Consider the following 17,988-nt stretch of genomic DNA (forward strand, 5'->3'; position numbering starts at 1 on the left):
TATAAAATGAGATGATGTGCCTTGCAAATGTTAATAGCTCTGAAAATGTTTTGATTGTTGTTCTTCTAAGATTGAAAGGCATCATAACACTGTAAGGAGGGACAGCAGTAGAGTCAGGAAGTCCTCACTTTGTGACTCTGGGCAAGCCATTTACCCTCCCCATGCCCCCAGCCTAGGCAGCTTTCTTAAACTCTGAGTTACCAAGTAGCAGCTCATCTGTGTGAGTAGAGGGAATTTCTACAGTGGGAGTGTCTTATATCAGCGAAATGACAGGTCTAGACAAAACAAACAAAATTTTAAAGGGATTATATATTTATTATCTATGTGTAAAGCAGCTACTAAAAGCCTTTTGTTTAAATTTTCCCATTTGGAAAATAGAACATTATTTCTCTTAAAGATTTTCATTACATTAATTAGGGAAGATAAAAGAAAACTTGAGACTAAGGCTGTTTCTTTTGCAGCAGACAAGTAAATGTAGCCATCATTTTCCTTTTCCTTGGTCCAGCAAGGCATTTAGGCAGAATGGACTGATATTTTAAAAAAGGGGGGGGGGGATATTTGGAGGCGTGGTAGCAAATTCAAATAGAAACTGAAGCCACTAATTCATACATAAGCATCCCTGCAGGCCATATATTGACTTAGTTTTAAATGTTATTTATGTTTTACCATATTTTTATTTATTTTGCTAAATATTTCCCAATTACATTGTAATCTGGTTCAGTCCCACATGTGGCCCACAGGCCTTGTGTTTCACACCTCTGATTTAAGCTGAAATGCAGTGACAGTATTAAGGTATTGGTATATGTTCTTATGCCAAAAAAAAAAAATCTACCTTTGATTTCTACTGCTCATCCCTGGAGAAAATTTATTATATAACTAGGGCTAATCAGGGGATTTCAGCAAAGAAAATGAACCTGAAAATAGGGAAGGTGGCAGCAAGAAAGGAGCTAGACACCTGAGAAAATGTCAATTACTTGAATTAAATATTTCAGGGTTCTCTTTCTTTGATCTTTTTTAAGGTTAGGGTTTAATGTCAAATGTACTTCCTATCTCCTTACCCCACTCTTCTATTTATCTCCAACTTTTCTCTAATTTTTTGTCCCACTTCTTTCTTAGAAAAATTCTGTGTTTTAGTAGTCTAGGAGAGGAATTCTTAATCTAGGATCCATGAATAAATTTCATGGGGTCCATAAACTTGAATGGGAAAAAATTATGTTTTTATTTCACTAAACTCTATCTGAAATTTAGCAGAAGAACTCCAGGTTGAGAATTTTTAAACTGACAGGTTGATTGAGACATGTAGGCTATTGTGCTCAATCAAACTAGTTCAGCGTATGTAACTTACGTTTTTTAGTTCATAAGTTTCCTTTGAGCTATGTTAATAAGGATAAAGGCTAGGAAAAGATTGTTTGAAACAAATGTTACAACATCCCTCCCATGTGTAAACATGGCCTTTATGTCAATATCCTGGGAATCCTTCTGTCTCCATTAGGTAATAAATAAAATATCTAGCTCCTCATTAGATGTGAAACAAAAATCTACTTTAAAGGGACGTAACAAAGTAGGATTGGCCTAGGCATTCTTGGAGATTTGGTATAAGGGCCAGCAGGTTCAGCTAGGAAGAGCAAGACTATTTTCCTCATTAGTATGAAAAGGTACAGTCATAAAATTCAAAAAGATTGTGGTCTCAAGATGTCCTGATCCCCCTAAACGGCATTTGAGATCAGTTAGCTGCAGTTTTTTTTAATTGTTTAAAGGCATTATGGGTACAATATTTAGTGCCTTTCAAGTCAATAACTTATTTCTAGAGAAATACAAAAAAAAGGAGAAAGAAAGAAAGAAAGAAAGAAAGAAAGAAAGAAAGAAAGAAAGAAAGAAAAAAAAAGAAGGAAGGAAAAGAATGAATTCCTCTCTTGTAATTTATCTTAAGTAAAACACTTCCTTCTTGCCGGCCTGGGGTTTTAGTCATCATTGTTATTGATAGTAATTTAAAAGTTGTTTTCTTTCCAGTGTGTCGTAGGTTCAGGGCAAAGAAAAACAAATGAAAATCCAAACTTACAAAACAAATTTAGGGGTTGTCATTTGCATTACAAAAAAGCATACCATAAAATCCCATTAATACTTTCTCTAGTATTCATGAAATGTGATTTAAGCTGCCAAAGTGATTTGTACATACTGTAGCTTTTCAGGAACACATCTAATAATGCCCAAATCAAGATATGCTTTTAAAGGTATTTTGTTTGACTACTTTTCTATATGGTGAAGAATTAGGAATCATCTCCTTACATCTGCTCCCTTCACAACATCCCACCCCCTCTTCTCATCCCTGCTCCTTCCACAATATGATGTAGTGGCAAAAGAACTAGAGTAAGTGCTCTAAGACAGGTTCTAAGCCCAGTTCCACTACTTCCTTACTTTGGTCAAGTCCCTAAAACTCAGTTTCCTTGTCTGTAAAATAGGAATAATAAGATCTGTCCTGCCTAACTCAAACTGCTATGAGAATGACATGGGATTATGTATTCAACAATTCTTTTCCTTCTATGCATGAGTTCCTAAAATTCTGCCATTTCTACTTCTAATATTTAGTTTAAGGCTTTTTCCTTTTCTTCCCTGTTGACATGCAAACACTTAGAAGGACAAAATTTTAAGCCCTAGTCATCACTCCTACTTTAGTGTGAATGAGTTTATTAGATACACACCAGAAAACAAGTCAGCTTGACTGAGTGCTAGAGAGGTAAAGGGAAAGGGACCTAGAAAGGGTTCCAAAGACATATTTCACCTACCTCACAAGCTTGAGTAAGATTGCCACTGGCTATAAGAAAAAGGAAGTGCAATTTTCCCCGCTGCAGAATATCTTATATTTATCCCTGTCTTACGATGGGGTAGTCACACTATCAAATCACTAGTAATTCCTTCTCTTCTCCTCTTGAGCCTGTGTAGTCAAATAACCCATACCTAGAGTCATAACACCTAACACATAATTTTGTACTTTTATGGCCACCATTTTCTCCAAGACTGGGCCCATTGCATTTAGCACATAATACAGAGTCATGTGCACAGTAAGCTTTGGTTAACTAAGTTAGGACTTATTTTCATTTTACTGATGGAGAAACTGAAACGCAGAGCCCTGAGTAAGCAATGAACCTAAACTACTTTCTGGGAAAATAAATGACAGTGAAAATAGAATATATTGACAATATCAATCAGAAATTTTATATTCAACTTATCTGTACTACTTTTTATCAGTGCTTCAATTTTGAAAGCTGAAAATCTACCAAGTCAAAAAAAAAGTTGATTTCAGCTGTCTGGCCAATTTGAATCTCAGCTCAGCCAGTCAGATGCTCCACCCTCCAAAAAGGAACCAGCCCAAACCTGTTCAATTCAGTGGTTTCATGTAAAAATGGCCTCTCTTACATCTCAAAGATTTCTTTAAAATTTAATTAAAATAGTGCCTCATATAAAATTTATCTAAATACTGTTATTGATAGATTGACAAACATATAACTCATATGAATTGATTATACAGTCAACTCATGATTATCTGCAGTAACACAAGGGCAGTGTCAACAAAAAGAAAAAGAAAAAGAAAAACCAACAACCAGGTAATTTGCCCCCAAACCCCAAAAGCCAATCTTCTCCTCCTGCATTAGATTACTCGTCTTATATTTTTTCCAGCATTTTTCACTTCATAACCTGGTTCTATATAACCTAGCTTTAATAATAGTTTTGTAATCACCAATTACATATATATGTATTTACATATATATGTACACACACACACACACACACACACACACACACACACACAAATAAATGCTGAGAGCAGGAGGCAGCAACTCATACTCACTGTCAGGGAAATTGACACAAATTTAATTTTTCAGCCAACAAGTTGCAAGGTAGATAACATATGAACAGATAATCAGGAGTTGGCTAGAAGTTAGTTCTGTTTTGTAGGAATTTGATAACTTCTATTTTTGCAAACTACAAAATTTGACTCAGTATGAATCAAGTCATATTTGTCCAAATGTAATGTTTGATCTGTCCCTCCTAGTTACCATTAACTACAAAGTGAATAGCAATGCTTTAGCACCCAACCTACATTATACATGCATTATTAATGATGGCATAGTATCCATTTTCGAAAACTAACCCACACTCAGAATTTCAAAGCATGCTTCCTTTCCTCCTTCCCTTTCTCTGTTTTTAATGCTATTCAAATACTTAATATTAACAATGTGCAAACCAACTCATAAATATTCTGGGTACTGCTCTGAACTCTGTGCAGTATATGACATTTACAAATACCAAGGCTATTTCCAGAGCAAAACTTCTGTTAATTATAATTAATATATGGATCTGCAATAGCAGTCCAAATTGACACTTAGGATGCCTTCTGAAAGGTGATTACTTTTCTGGTTGTATTGCCTTTCATTAGTTACATCTGATTAACTGTTACATTCTATTATATTTGTGTAGAGTGTGATGCTATATGACATCACAAGAAATGAAGGACAGTAAAGCTTTGTAGGCACTATAGCTTAATGAGACATTTGTGTTAATGAGACGGTCTGAATGCCTGAAATTAATTCAGGGAACAGATATTTGAGCGAGAATTATTACACATTCCGAAAACTAAATATTCCTTACCCACAGCAAAGTAAAGAAATTCCTAACAACCTCCCAGTTGACACTATTGTTACACCTATATGTCCAGTTGGGCAAGGATTATGTTTTGTGCAGATCAAGACAGTCTATACTGGTAGTATGAAACTTTTTACATTTTCCCCTCTCAGGTCCTAAAGGGGTTTCCAGAGTGTCTACAAGCTGACATTTGCCTGCATCTCAACCAGACTTTACTTCAGAACTGCAAAGCTTTTCGGGGGGCCAGTAAAGGTTGCCTCCGAGCTTTGGCTATGAAGTTTAAGACAACACATGCACCTCCAGGAGACACCCTAGTTCACTGTGGGGATGTCCTCACTGCACTTTACTTCCTATCCAGAGGCTCCATTGAAATCCTCAAAGATGACATTGTCGTGGCTATTCTGGGTAAGTGTCTTAGAACGGGAGGGTGAGGAAGTCAATTCTTTGCCAAATTATTTCACAGTTTATATATAAAACTTCCTGGCCATGATTTTTAAGAACTGGTCCACATTTATGATTACTATTTTAATTCTGAGTAATTTGAACACTTCATTGAATTCATTTTAGACTCTTCCAAGTTCTCACGTCAGGCTTTCTTCCTGTGTGTGTTCTGCTGATATAAAAGTTTTGTGGCACTATCTTATTCTTCACAGCTAATTATGTGTGTGAGGCCAAAGTATGGGAATGGTCTTTCATCAGCATTTTATCTTGATGTTTGCAGTTTTTGTATTCCCAGTTGTTCCTGTAAGTCATTAAGATAAAAAGCATGGGGGCAGCTAGGTGGTACAGTGGACAGAGTACCAACCCTCAAGTCAGGAGGACCTGAGTTCAAATCCGGCCTCAGACCAAACACTTGAAACTTACTAGCTGTGTGACCCTGGGCAAGTCACTTAACCCCAATTCCCAAAAAAGAAAAAAAAAAGATAAACATGTGCGTGGCACTATCATGGCCATTTCATAGCTTGACAGACTTGGATCTCTCTGGGCTTGGTGTCTTGTGTTGCCCCACATCTCCCAATTCCCAAATAAGGAGAAAAGGGCTTAGTAACCTGGGCAGGGCTGTGTCTTTGTAAGCTTTATTACCTGACTGTGTCTATGTAAAGTTGTGTACATCACACCTGGGGAAGAGAGATGAAAAGATAATGAGATAATTTTTTTTAAACCTAAAATATCAGCTGATTGAGAGTATGAATAAGAGGTAATATCTGTTATCCCTAAAAGTTAATTTAATTTTAGCTAATACCAACTTTAACACATTTTTATATGAAAAGTCTTACTAGAACCATAGCTCTTATCTTAGCACTTTATCTGAACAAAATTCTTCAAAAAACTGTGACTTTGTCCTTCTCTACCCTAACAAACTTCCCCTTAGACTGTAAGCTTCTTAATATCAGGGCCTGTGTTGTATCTATTTCTCAGTGCCTGGTACACACTTGGTATTTAATAAGTGTTTTATCATGTATAACAACATAAATTATTGTATTCAAGGCAACAGAGAAGTAGATGAAGCTAGTCTTCCTCTCCTTCTACCTTTCATTTACAGGAGTGGGAATCCCAGAAAACAGCAAATTTGCCCATCTCCTTTCCTCTCTGTTCTGGAGGAGGAGGAAAGCATCCAGGGTACCTGGAAGTTCTTCTCCCATTGCCACTTTTCCCAAAGGAAATAATAATAATTGTTTTTAACAATACATTTAAAACATCCTTCTTCTTTGAAAGCTGTTAGAGCTTAACATTTCTATTATTTATTACGTTGACAATTCAGTTCCCCTTAAATATGAGTGCATAATTCACAGATTTTCAATAAAGAAATATTGTAAAGTTTAAAAAATATTTCGATTATAATCAGAAGACCCAAGCATTAGCTCTCCCTCTACTTGTTACTGGCCATGTAGCTTTAGGCCAGGTCACCATTCTAAGCCTTGATTTTCCTATCTGTAAATAAGTATTAGACTAGATGATTTCATGATCTTGAAGGTCCCTTCCAGTTCTAACATTCTCTGATCCTGTGACCCTTTCATATCAGTAAGACAAGGATGAATACTGAAATATGTTTGATGGTGTAGTTTTCATCAATGTCAGTCATATGACCTATCAATGACTTAGTAGATAAATCCTGGAGAGTTGCCTAAAGCACCCAGAGAGGTTAAGTATCTTATGCATGATCACACAGCTAGTAAGTATCAGGGGTAGAGTTTAAAACAATAGCCACATTGTATGATAACACAATCCTTACTTAGCTCAACACTCACAATACTCACCTTAAATATAGCTCCCAAATTGAAGATAGTGTTCCTTATGTGGTCTGATCAGGGCAGAGTAGAGCAAGACTGTCTCTTCTCTTATTCTGCACAATAAGTTTAATTTGATATAGTCTAGAATTTAGTTGCCATATCACACTATTAATTCATTGAGTCTGCAGTCTACTAAGACTCCCAGATTTTTTTCACATAAACTCTTACTTAGCTATGTGTCCCAATTCCTGTACTGTTAGCAGGCATGGAATCAGAAAGGCCTAAAATAAAATCTGACTTCACACACTTCCTACTTCTTCCTCTGTGAGCATGGACAAGTCACTTAACCGCTATCTGCCTCAGCTTTCTCAAGTGTAAAATAAAAATGATAATTACCTCCCTCACAGGATTGTTGTAAGGATTAAATGAGATATCGTTAAAGCTCTTAGCACAGTACCTGGAACACAGTAGGCACTTAAAATTGCTTGTTCCTTTCCCTTTCCTTTTCCCATTTTCCTGGTGCAGATGATTTTTAAAATCCAAGTATGGAAAATTTATTGAATTTCATCTTACCTAATATGACCCATTATTCTAGCTGTTGATATCTTTTTTTAATCCTAGCCTTAGCATCTAGTATGTTAGCCATCCCTCTCAACTTTGTGCCTTCTACACATGTGATAAATAGACTATCTATGTTCTAGTTCCTATAGTATGTGCACACTGATAATAATATCAATGATTGTTGTCAAAGTCATAGAGAATTGCAAGATACATAGGGATCAGAGAAGGACAGATATTGTCCTGATTTTCAAAAATGGGGAAAGAGCAGATTCTGCAGACTAAGTGGGTTTAACTTGGATCCCTGGGAAAATTCTAGAATGCATTGTTAAAGGGGGGACTGTGGTCATCTAAAAAAGAAATTGATGATCACAGTGATATATATGATTTCATAAATAACAGACTGTGACAGAATAACAATTTCTCAATTTGTTTGACAGAATTACTAAACTAGTAGTTTTAGGGAATGCTATAAATATAGTTCACCTAGTATTATACCAAGCATTTGACAAAATCTCTCATGCTAGTCTTGTGGAGAGGATGCAAAGATGTGGGCTAAACAATAATCCAGATACATGTATTCAAAATTAATTAAATGGCAGGATTCAAAAAATAGTTATTATGTTTTTTCAATGTTAATGAAGAAGGAGGTCTCTAATGAAGTGTCCCCAGTATATCTGTCCATGATCCTTGCTGTTTAACATTTTCATCAATGACTTGGATAAAGACATGTCTATTAAATTTGCTGATGTCACAAAGCTAGAAGGAATAATGCACCAAATGACAAAGTGCTGAACCAAATGGTCTCTGAGTTCCCTTCTAACTCTAAGACTCTGTGATTCTCTGTCTAAATATTCTCAAACCATACCTTTGATAATAAATGATAGAATTATCTACTCAAAAGGATGAGGCCAATGGGATCTCTTGAACTAGGGAGTTCTGAGCTGCAGTGATCTAAGTCAATTGGGTGTCTACACTAACTCTAACACAAATATGGTGAACTCCAGGAGTGTGGAACTGTCATGCCGCCTAAGAAAGAATGAATCATCCCAGGTCTAAAACAGAGCAGATCAAAGCTCCCATGCCAATCTTTGGGGATATGAATGGCCACTTTACTTCCATCCTGAGTGAGATAGTGAAACTCCATCTCAAAAAAAAAGTGTAGAAATATGTGAAGAATTAAAGTCAAATTTGCAGTCTTATAATTTTTAGTCTCTATATTCTTCATTTTTTTTGAAAATCAGGGAGAAATTTGCCCTTTCTAAGTCTCAGAGCACACTTCCAATTTTCAACAGTCTTTTGAATGATCACTGACAATACCTAATGTCCACATTCCTCAGTTCTTTCATTATCCTAAGATGTCCTTTGCCTGAGCCTACTGCTTCAGACTCACTGAAAATGGCTAGGTGCTCTGTTATCCTCTTCTCATTCATCTTGAATTTCAGCTCCATTTCTATTCTATCCTTTCCGATCTAAATATCTGCCTTCTCCTGGCCATCTCTTAGAATAATTTTCCTCATCGCCTCTGCTCTGAGCAGTGGTCCTTCCATTTTGATCTTCCTCTTGCCTCCAACACAGCTAAATAAAAAGACCTTTGAGCTACTTTCAGCATTCATCACCAGCCTCACCTCATTCTGAGCGTTAGTGCTGCTGCTATTATTCTTAAAGGAATGCAATGCCTTTGAATTCATCCTTGTTTTCATCTTACATATGTGTATTTTTTTTAATCTTCTGAATTTACTGTGTGGCCAAATCACTCTTTAGACAGTTTCACCTTTTCTTCCTCATCAAAATAATTTCTTTCTGTGTCTTCAGGTTTTCATTCTCTTGCTTAAGAATTTTCTACTATTCTAGCTCCAATTTCTGTAGGAATTTAGAATAAGGCATTGCTCTATTCTCTGATCCCTTTGAAATATCCTCTCACAAAACATAGGGTGCATGTCACAGTAGCTTTCCCCTCCATTCTATGATATAATGGCCAGTTTTCCCCAAGATTCTAGATATTGAAAATTTAGCAACTTTTGCTGTTCAGCATCAGGTTCAAAGGAGCAATTTTTGTTACATACTTCATATTTTTCTCCAAATCCATCACCCCTACTCTGACTTCTTTTTCTTCCTAATGTTCATGCCCTCCCAATTCATTCATTCATTCATTCATTCATTCATTCATTCATTCAAGTGTGTTCACTAAAGGCTCTCTGTGTACAAGGCATTGAGCTGAATGTTGGGGATTCAAAGTAAAAAGAAAAAAAAGGAAACTATAATGCTCTTATGGAGCTTATTTCTACTGAGGACATAGAATATGTAAGCAGATAAATAGATGAGTGAATACAAATATCTAAGAGTAAATATGAATCGATTTCAAGGGGAGAGGAGAACATTAATTCCTAGAGAGAAGGGTCACCTGAGCTGAGCTTTGATGAAAGCAAGGGATTTCAGGAGGTATTGATAAAGAACCTCATAACCTATACAAAGATGCGGAAACAAAATCTAGAGACTGAGAGGAAGGAGATGACTTAAAAGATCTGGCCCAGAAAGATTCAGAGGCAAAGGGGCAAGAGGCCTTGTAATGAAAAGAAAAGGAGAAAGTAGGGCTGAGTTGTAACAGAGAAGTAAGAGACTGAAGGAGGCCGTTGACACCTGAGTTCAAATCTGGCTTTCAGACACTAGTTATGTGACCTTAGTCAAGTCATTTAACTCTGTTTGCCTCAGTTTCCTCATCTATAAAAATGAGCTAGGGAAGGAAATGGCAAACAACTCCAGTAACTTTGCCAAGAAACCCCCAAATGGGGTCACAAAGAGTAAAAAACAGCTAAAATGACTAAACAACAACAATTAACACCTACAAGCATCTCAGTACATGTAGAACAGTGAGCAGGTCAGTATAGTTAGAACATACAGTGTGTAAATTGAAGGAAAGAAGGAATTTTGGAATGAAATTATCTCAATCTTTCTTATACCTCTTGGAGTAATGATATCAGACAAGTCCCTTCACTTTGCTGCTCTAGTGGGCAGTTGGGCAGAGAATCCCATTTCTGTGCACAGTTATTTAGGACAACTCTTTAACTTTTAGAAGATTGGATAGAAAAGGAAGTTGCAAAGAGGCTTGGATTTTTCTTCACTGGTAGTCTTCAGAGAATAAATGAGTACTTCAGGTATTTGTAGAAAAATTCATGTTCATATCTGTGTTAAACCAGGTGGTCTTTGAGTTCCCTTCTAACTCTAAGACTTTATGATTCCCTGTCTAAATATTCTCAAACCATACCTTTGATAATAAATGATAGAATTATCTACTCAAAAGGATGAGGCCAATGGAATCTCTCTCTTTTTTTTTTTTTAGGCAATTGGGGTTAAGTGACTTGCCCAGGGTCACACAGCTAGTAAGTGTCAAGTGTTTGGTCTGAGGTCAGATTTGAACTCAGGTCCTCCTGACTATATCCACTGTGCCACCTAGCTGCCCGCAATGGAATCTCTTAAACTGAGGAGTTATGAACTGCAGTGATCTAAGTCAATTTCCTAAAGGAAAAACTAACTTTTGTTTTTTCAACAGGGAAAAATGACATATTTGGAGAAATGGTTCATCTTTATGCAAAACCTGGAAAATCGAATGCAGATGTAAGAGCTTTAACATACTGTGACTTGCATAAGATCCAGCGAGAAGACTTGTTAGAGGTTTTGGATATGTATCCTGAATTTTCTGATCACTTTCTGACTAATCTAGAGTTGACTTTTAATCTAAGGCATGAAAATGCAAAGGTATGTGCAGTTGGCTTTATTTTTTACTTATTTCTTCTCCTCATAGTTGTTTTTTGGAAAAGGCTACTTGAATTGGGGAAATGTTTAAATTATAAACTGTGTTCAAGAAATTCAGTTTCATGACTTTGAGGTAACTTGAGTTGGGCCAGTTATGTTTTCCCCAGTACTGCAGGATGCCTGAAAACATTTTATCTCAGGTACAAGTTTAATTCTCCCTGGAATCTTGTTCTTGTGTGCTATGTTGATTCTTTCCCCATAAATAATGCTATGAAAAACTTCAGTTAAAACTTTAACCAAATGATCAAAAGTTCCCAAATGGGAAGAGAACACATTAATGAGATTAAACTAATGAATGTTAGGAAGTACAACAGCTTAGTAGAAATAAAATGTTAGCTATGTTTTCTATGTAACTATAGGCTATGTAACTATATCTGTATTTCATATTGTACATTCTGTATCATATATGGCTCATATATCCTCCTTCTATATTAGTATCAATCTTTGAGCTAATATCCTTTTGTAGGAGGCAATGAGGGGGAGGTGGCATACATTATACCATGCTCCCCATTTTTTGCCAACTTAGTGCTACACTATTTCCTAATTGTAAAAGATTACTCCTTATGGGCTAATTTCTCATTTTAACCTGAATAAAGCCAAAAAGAAATGTCTTCTCTTATGAGATGCCTTCTGGGATTAGTAGGAAATCGATTTTTGCTCAGTGCCCTTTAATTCGTGGAAAGCTTTGAAAATAGCTGACCCCACTTAGAAAATCAAGGCTTTCGATACTTTTCAGAAAGGAAAGTCTACTAAGAAAGCCATGAGTGTAGCTTATTTTTTTCTCCCTAACACTACCATCATTCTCTGGCCATGCTATGTGCTTAAGGAGATATGTGGATGGTTCTCTGAAAACTGCCACAATGCTTTTTAATGTACCCATGGTCAGTAAGTCACTAAGATTTTGTTGTTGTTGTTGTTTAAGAAATTGAAAGTCAAAGAAATTTTTAGGAATAAAAAGATGAAATTATGAATTGTATGTACTTTATAAGAAATTTAATTTACTGAATTGAGTCACTGCTTGATGCTACTATATTCATTCTGAATTTTGCCTAGAAAATAAGGATAAATCTAAAATCTTTTTTCAAACAAAAGTTTTATTCTCATAGATGTGTCCATCAATAACTACTATTTCCCACAAAGTTTCTGTTAACATCTTACTAAAATGAATCAATGGATGAGATAGGGTATAGCTAGAAATGAGAACAATAAACGGTACCAAAAACCCTCATATTTAGCAAACATATTTGTTACTGTGAAATTTAACGTTGCAATCATTACCACATAAGTAAACAACATAGTTAATACATTTCTGCTACATGTAATGTGAATTCTGAAAAAAAAAGATTATTTTTTTAAATTTAACCAAGCACCACTTCATAAAGCCCATTTACACCAAAGAATGCTTTGTTTCCAAAGCTCACAATGTCACTTTCAAATGTTAATATGAAGTAACTAGAAGTATGCTATTCTGTCCTCTAAAGGAGAGGCAGCCTGACATAGGAGCTAAGAGTCCAGCCTTGAAATAAGGACAATCGGATTCCAGGCCTCTGGGACTCTGACATATAATCGATCACAGGCAAGCCACTTAACCTCTCAGTGTCCCAGGAAACTCTTCATACTAAAAGTTATACACTATTTGCTGACTTGCGCCAGTGGAAGGGGTGTCTACACTTGAGGTTCCCTACACTGATGAAATGATAGATCTAGACAAAAATAATAACATGATTTAAAGAAAACATTAAACAATATATGATAGTTATTTGCCTTTGAGCTGAAATAATTTTTAAATTCTTATAAGTTAAAATAATGTGATAGCAAGATATTTACATTCAATTGATCTAATCTTCTATTCCATCTTTCTGTTCTATTAATAAAGGCTGATCTCATAATAAGATCACAATCTACAAATGATTCTGATGGAGAGAACTGTAAACTTCGGAGAAGGAAATTATCTTTTGAAAGTGAAATAGAGAAAGGTAATCTATTGCTTCTAACTGTAGAGTGTATGCTTGTTAGCTGTTCACATATGCACATACACACACATATTACAGTTCTGATGGTGAATAAGTTCTGGTACAGAGTTTAGGATACCTGTGAACAATAAGGATATTTCAAGGATCTGTGACTTCACGGGTGTAGAAGTCCCTTCATTGATGCAAATCACAACCCCAAGCAAATTGCTTGAGTTGACAAAGAAAAATGAGTTGTGGTGAAAGAATCCCTCTCCTTATGCGGTGACCTGATGATGAGCCTCTCCAACCTTAGCTAGTCCTCAGAAAGTGAACATATAGTCCATACTTAAAGCTTTTTCAAATGCTGGATCTGACAAAGCATATACTCCATTGACATAGCTCTTGAGAAAGTAGAACCACCTTGGCAAAGCCTGATGTTACGTGATATCACATTACACTGGGAACAGCAATAATGGCTAGCATTCATTTATGTGGCCTAACATACATATATATGTATGTGTATGTATATACATATATAGTCGTTGTTCAGTTGTTTTAGTCATGACCCCATTTGGAGTTTTCTTGGCAAAGATACTGAAGTGGTTTGTCATTTCCTTTTCAAGCTCATTTTACAGATGAGGAAACTGAGACAAAGAGGGTTAAGCAACTTACCCAGGGTCACACAGCTAGTAAATGTATGAGGCCAGATGTAAAATCAGGTCTTCCTGACTTCAGGCCCTGCATTTTATCTACTGTACCACCTAGTTACCCTATATGTGAATATATGTGTGTATGTATATGTATTTGTATATGCATATGTATGAAGTTTTCATTCAACTATTGATTCTGATAAGTAAATGTCATGTGTTTTCAGCTCACTGGCATCAATCTAACATTTAACCTAAAAATTACAAATATATCTAGATGTTCAGTGGGCCAAGTGCTATTTTTTAAAAATTGATCCCAGTTGTAATGGCATATTCCTTATCATTCTGAGCTTGTTTCCTATCTCCAGAAACCTTTGCAGAAAATTTAGGGAAAAGATGGTTTGATTTAAATAAATTATTACTGAGAATTATAATCATTTAAACTTGATTTTACTATTCTTTCATCAAAAATTAAGATTAGACTATATGAAGTAAAAATTGGGTTTCTCACTTGCTGTGAATAACTTTTAAAAAGTTATTTCATTTGCAATGTGAATTTCATTTTTTCAGGTTCACAGTTCTCTTTGCAAGTGTTGCCCTAAAAGATCAATGAGTAATATACATATGTAGAGAAATTTGTCATTACTCAAGAATACAGCAGTATTCCACGTAAGATATTTATCTCTCAAGAAAGAAATTGCTATTTTAGAAAGGCAAAATTATCTTTCATTGAACCAGAGAAAAATAAGAGGAAAAACATTACTAACAAATCTAATATACGTGTGTATGTATGTATACACACACTTTCAGGAAGACAAATAACTCTCATTAATTTTAATGTTCTTTGGGGAACTTTTCTGATTTTAACATATATATGATCAAATAACACATGCTAAAAAAGATGTTCTCATTTATGAGGTTTCATATCTTCTTATTTGAGTTTCTTTATAACCTCTGAACCTTTTAAGTATGAAAGGAACACTAATTAACAGATCATTCAATTTGTTCTCCTGCCTTTTCTAGGACTACATTTATATTATATCAGTCTAAAGAGAATTTATTGTTTCTTAGAAACATTCAAAGCAGAAGATTCAACAATTTCCCTTAGTATTTCCTCTTATGTATCTATGCCAAAGGGTACTAGGGTTCAGTGTTAGTTTTTGGTTTTTTACTCCTTTTGAGTTCTTTAGATTTTTGTTCCTTTTATATTTCCGTAATTGAATACTGAAGCAATTTCAATAAGTTTTTAATCAGAATAGTTTTCTAGTAATTAATTTTCCATCATATTGAAAGCCTTTGTTGCTTATAGATACTTAACACAACCTTTTCTTAATAACTCTTGCATAGGTAACAACCACTATTACTATTGACAAGATCATCCTGATCTAAATTTATCATGCTTGCTTTGACATAAATAGAGGTGGAAAGGTCTTCTACCTGGGCTACTAGCAACTGGCCTAACCTCAGATATTAGCCTATAGTCTTCTTTCCTCTTTTTCTTCTGCTCCCAGCAGATCTTTCTGTGAGGCATGGCAGGGCATTTCAATCCTATCCCACTGGTGGAATTTTCCAAAACCACACGCTGATTTTGTGGTACCATACACTGCCATACACTGGTGTCCCTGCCTCCCTGAAGGCAAGGAGATGGACTTTCACCCTCTATTTCTCCTTGCTTGAACCTTGGAGTCATTTTCACTATCCTGAGGGGTCATGCTGCTGGACACCATCTTAGCCTCAGTTAAGAATTTAACCATCTTAACCAGCGAGTACAAATAATGACCCAATGCAACAAGAGGATTATAAAATTATAGATACCCTTACCTTACAATTGAGGTTACAAACATAGGACAAGGATATGTAATAGTAGTTCTGGTTCTGGTCCAGTCAAGTCTCAAGACTTTCCTTTGTCTTTCTTTTTCCATGGAAATAAGTGTGGCTAGTACTGAATGGAAAGTCCTCCAGGTCTGAGAAGGCAAGAATATGCCTTGATGTCAGTGGGATGCCAGAGACCATGTCACCAGTACAAAGCCTTCTATTATGCATAAAAAAAGAACCAAAATAAACAAACAAAAAAACAGAAATCTATGCTTCATCTGTCTATATGGCAAGAGCTTTGTACATTATCACACTAGACCTGGAGACGAACACAGGAGTTGTCCATCAGCATCCTCCAACCTTCAGTGTATTATAATCCTACCTGCTCTGTTGGCTAGTGATTTTCCTCTTTGAAACTCTCTGGACAACATGGCTTAGCAACTTCACCCCCTTGAATTCTTAGCTGCTCCTCTACACCTGTTTCTTCTCTTCTAATGTATATAGGCCTGACCAGTGCCTACCATAAAATTCAATCTTGGTGAATCCGTGATTTTTTTTTTAAATGTGACACCTCTTCTGGTGTCACCAAAAAAAAGTCTATCCATGTCTTTCCTGTCATTTGCAACTCTTTTCCATGATCTCCCATCAATTATTTATAAAATATCTAACTTATTTTAGGTCATAGGACCATAGGATAACAAATTTAGAGCCAGAAGAAACCTTAGAGAGGAGGTTAAGTGCATTGTCCAGGGTCACACAACTGGGAAGAGTCAGGATGAAGAATTGAGTCCAGGTGGTCATAAAATAGGTATTATGGATGGACAGATCAATTGAGGAATTTTTTTTGAAGATGGGAGAGACGTGGGCATATTTGTAGGCATTTAGGAAAGCGGCCAGTAGACAGGGAGATCTTGAAGATTAGTGAGGAAGTAGGCATAGCAGAAGAGGAAATGTGCTGGAAAAGATGAAATGCAACAGGATTACTCATGCTTGGAAAAAAGTTAACTTTGGCAAGGAGAAAGGTCATGTCTTCCTATTAAGCTGGGGTGAAGGAAAAGACAATAACAAAACTTGTCTGAGTGTTGTGAGATGAGAAAGGGAAAAGAGGCAAATGGCTGCCAATTTTTTTTCAATGGAACATGAGTTTTCAACCAAGAGAATGGGACCAGGGGAACCTATGGTAATTTGAGAAGGGATAAAAAGGTCAGGAAAATTTACTGTGGAATAGTAAATCAATTAGGGAAGTGTAAAAGGACTATCTTGCTTCAGTGAAGGCCCAGTTGAGCAACATAAATTTGTAGTAGATCTAATCAGCATGGCTTTGATTTCCTCCAGCTTCATTCAGCAGTGCATGGGTAGGAATGAAGGAAACAGAGGGCTGGAGTAATCCAGAGATCATGCTTGGAAGGGCAAGATCAGAAGTTGAATCAGGGGTCAAGGGATTCAGGAGAAGAGATTAGTGTAAAGGTGAACTGCTTTTTTTAAAAAAGATGATAAAATACCTACTGGCACAAAGGTGGTAGGTTATAAAATGTAGAATGGGGTGTACATTTATAGACGTGTCCAATGTATTGGTTTGTTTTGCTTAACTGTACTCCCTTGTATAAGAGGATTTATAGGAAGAGGGGGGGTTTGTCATTAAAAAGTGACAGTGATGTTTTTTCCAGGAGCATCAATAAAACAAACAAACAAAAAAAATACAATGTGGAAACTGAGAGCTCAGAGAGGTTAAGTCACCTGTTCATGGTCACAAAACTCGTACTCAAAGTGGTTCTGATCTTCTGTATCTCCTTACTCCAAGTGCATTACTCTTTCTACTACATTATCCTAATTCTCAATCATCTAATGTTTCTAAATGTTGTTAATGTCAAAGATAACTGTCACAATATGCAGAGTTAATTATTTGTCTGGATTGTAAAATTCTTACAAACCTGGCATTAGCCATAGGGCTTTTCCTCCCATGTCTATTTAATCCAGTGTATAGGCACAAAATCTAACTATTGAGCAGGCTGCTTCACAAGCCCTTTTGAGATTCCCTGATTTTTCAGAGAGTAAAAACTCTCATCTGAGAGTCAATTAACACCAGCTCTTCAGATAGCTAGAGACTGACCTCAGAATTTTATAGAAGTTCCCATGATAGGGATCTCTACCACAAAAAAACTCCATGTGGCTCCCAAGCACAATTGAGAAAGAATTCTAACACCATTGCCCCTAACTAATGCTCTATGTGTGGGTAGTGAGCCTTGTGACACTCCATTCATGATGCTGTGTTTGACTTTCAAATGCTACTATTTGCTGGAGCATCAGCATCCAGTATCAGTATTCACAGAT

General features: G+C 36.1%; 1 protein-coding gene across 1 annotated transcript in view; it reads left to right on the forward strand.

Moving 5' to 3' along the window:
- The window catches only part of KCNH7 (potassium voltage-gated channel subfamily H member 7), a 567,074-nt gene extending 555,463 nt beyond the window's left edge, over positions 1-11,611 (forward strand). Inside the window, exons 10-12 of the mRNA XM_078146161.1 lie at positions 4,794-5,046; positions 10,981-11,186; positions 11,603-11,611. Of these exons, the coding sequence (XP_078002287.1) occupies positions 4,794-5,046; positions 10,981-11,186; positions 11,603-11,611 (468 nt within the window). The remainder of the gene's footprint in view (positions 1-4,793; positions 5,047-10,980; positions 11,187-11,602) is intronic.
- Positions 11,612-17,988: the final 6,377 nt, after the last annotated feature.

Source organism: Phascolarctos cinereus, unplaced genomic scaffold (assembly GCF_003287225.1).
Source record: "Phascolarctos cinereus isolate Bilbo 61053 unplaced genomic scaffold, phaCin_HiC Scaffold_726;HRSCAF=1367, whole genome shotgun sequence".
Lineage (NCBI taxonomy): Eukaryota > Metazoa > Chordata > Mammalia > Diprotodontia > Phascolarctidae > Phascolarctos > Phascolarctos cinereus.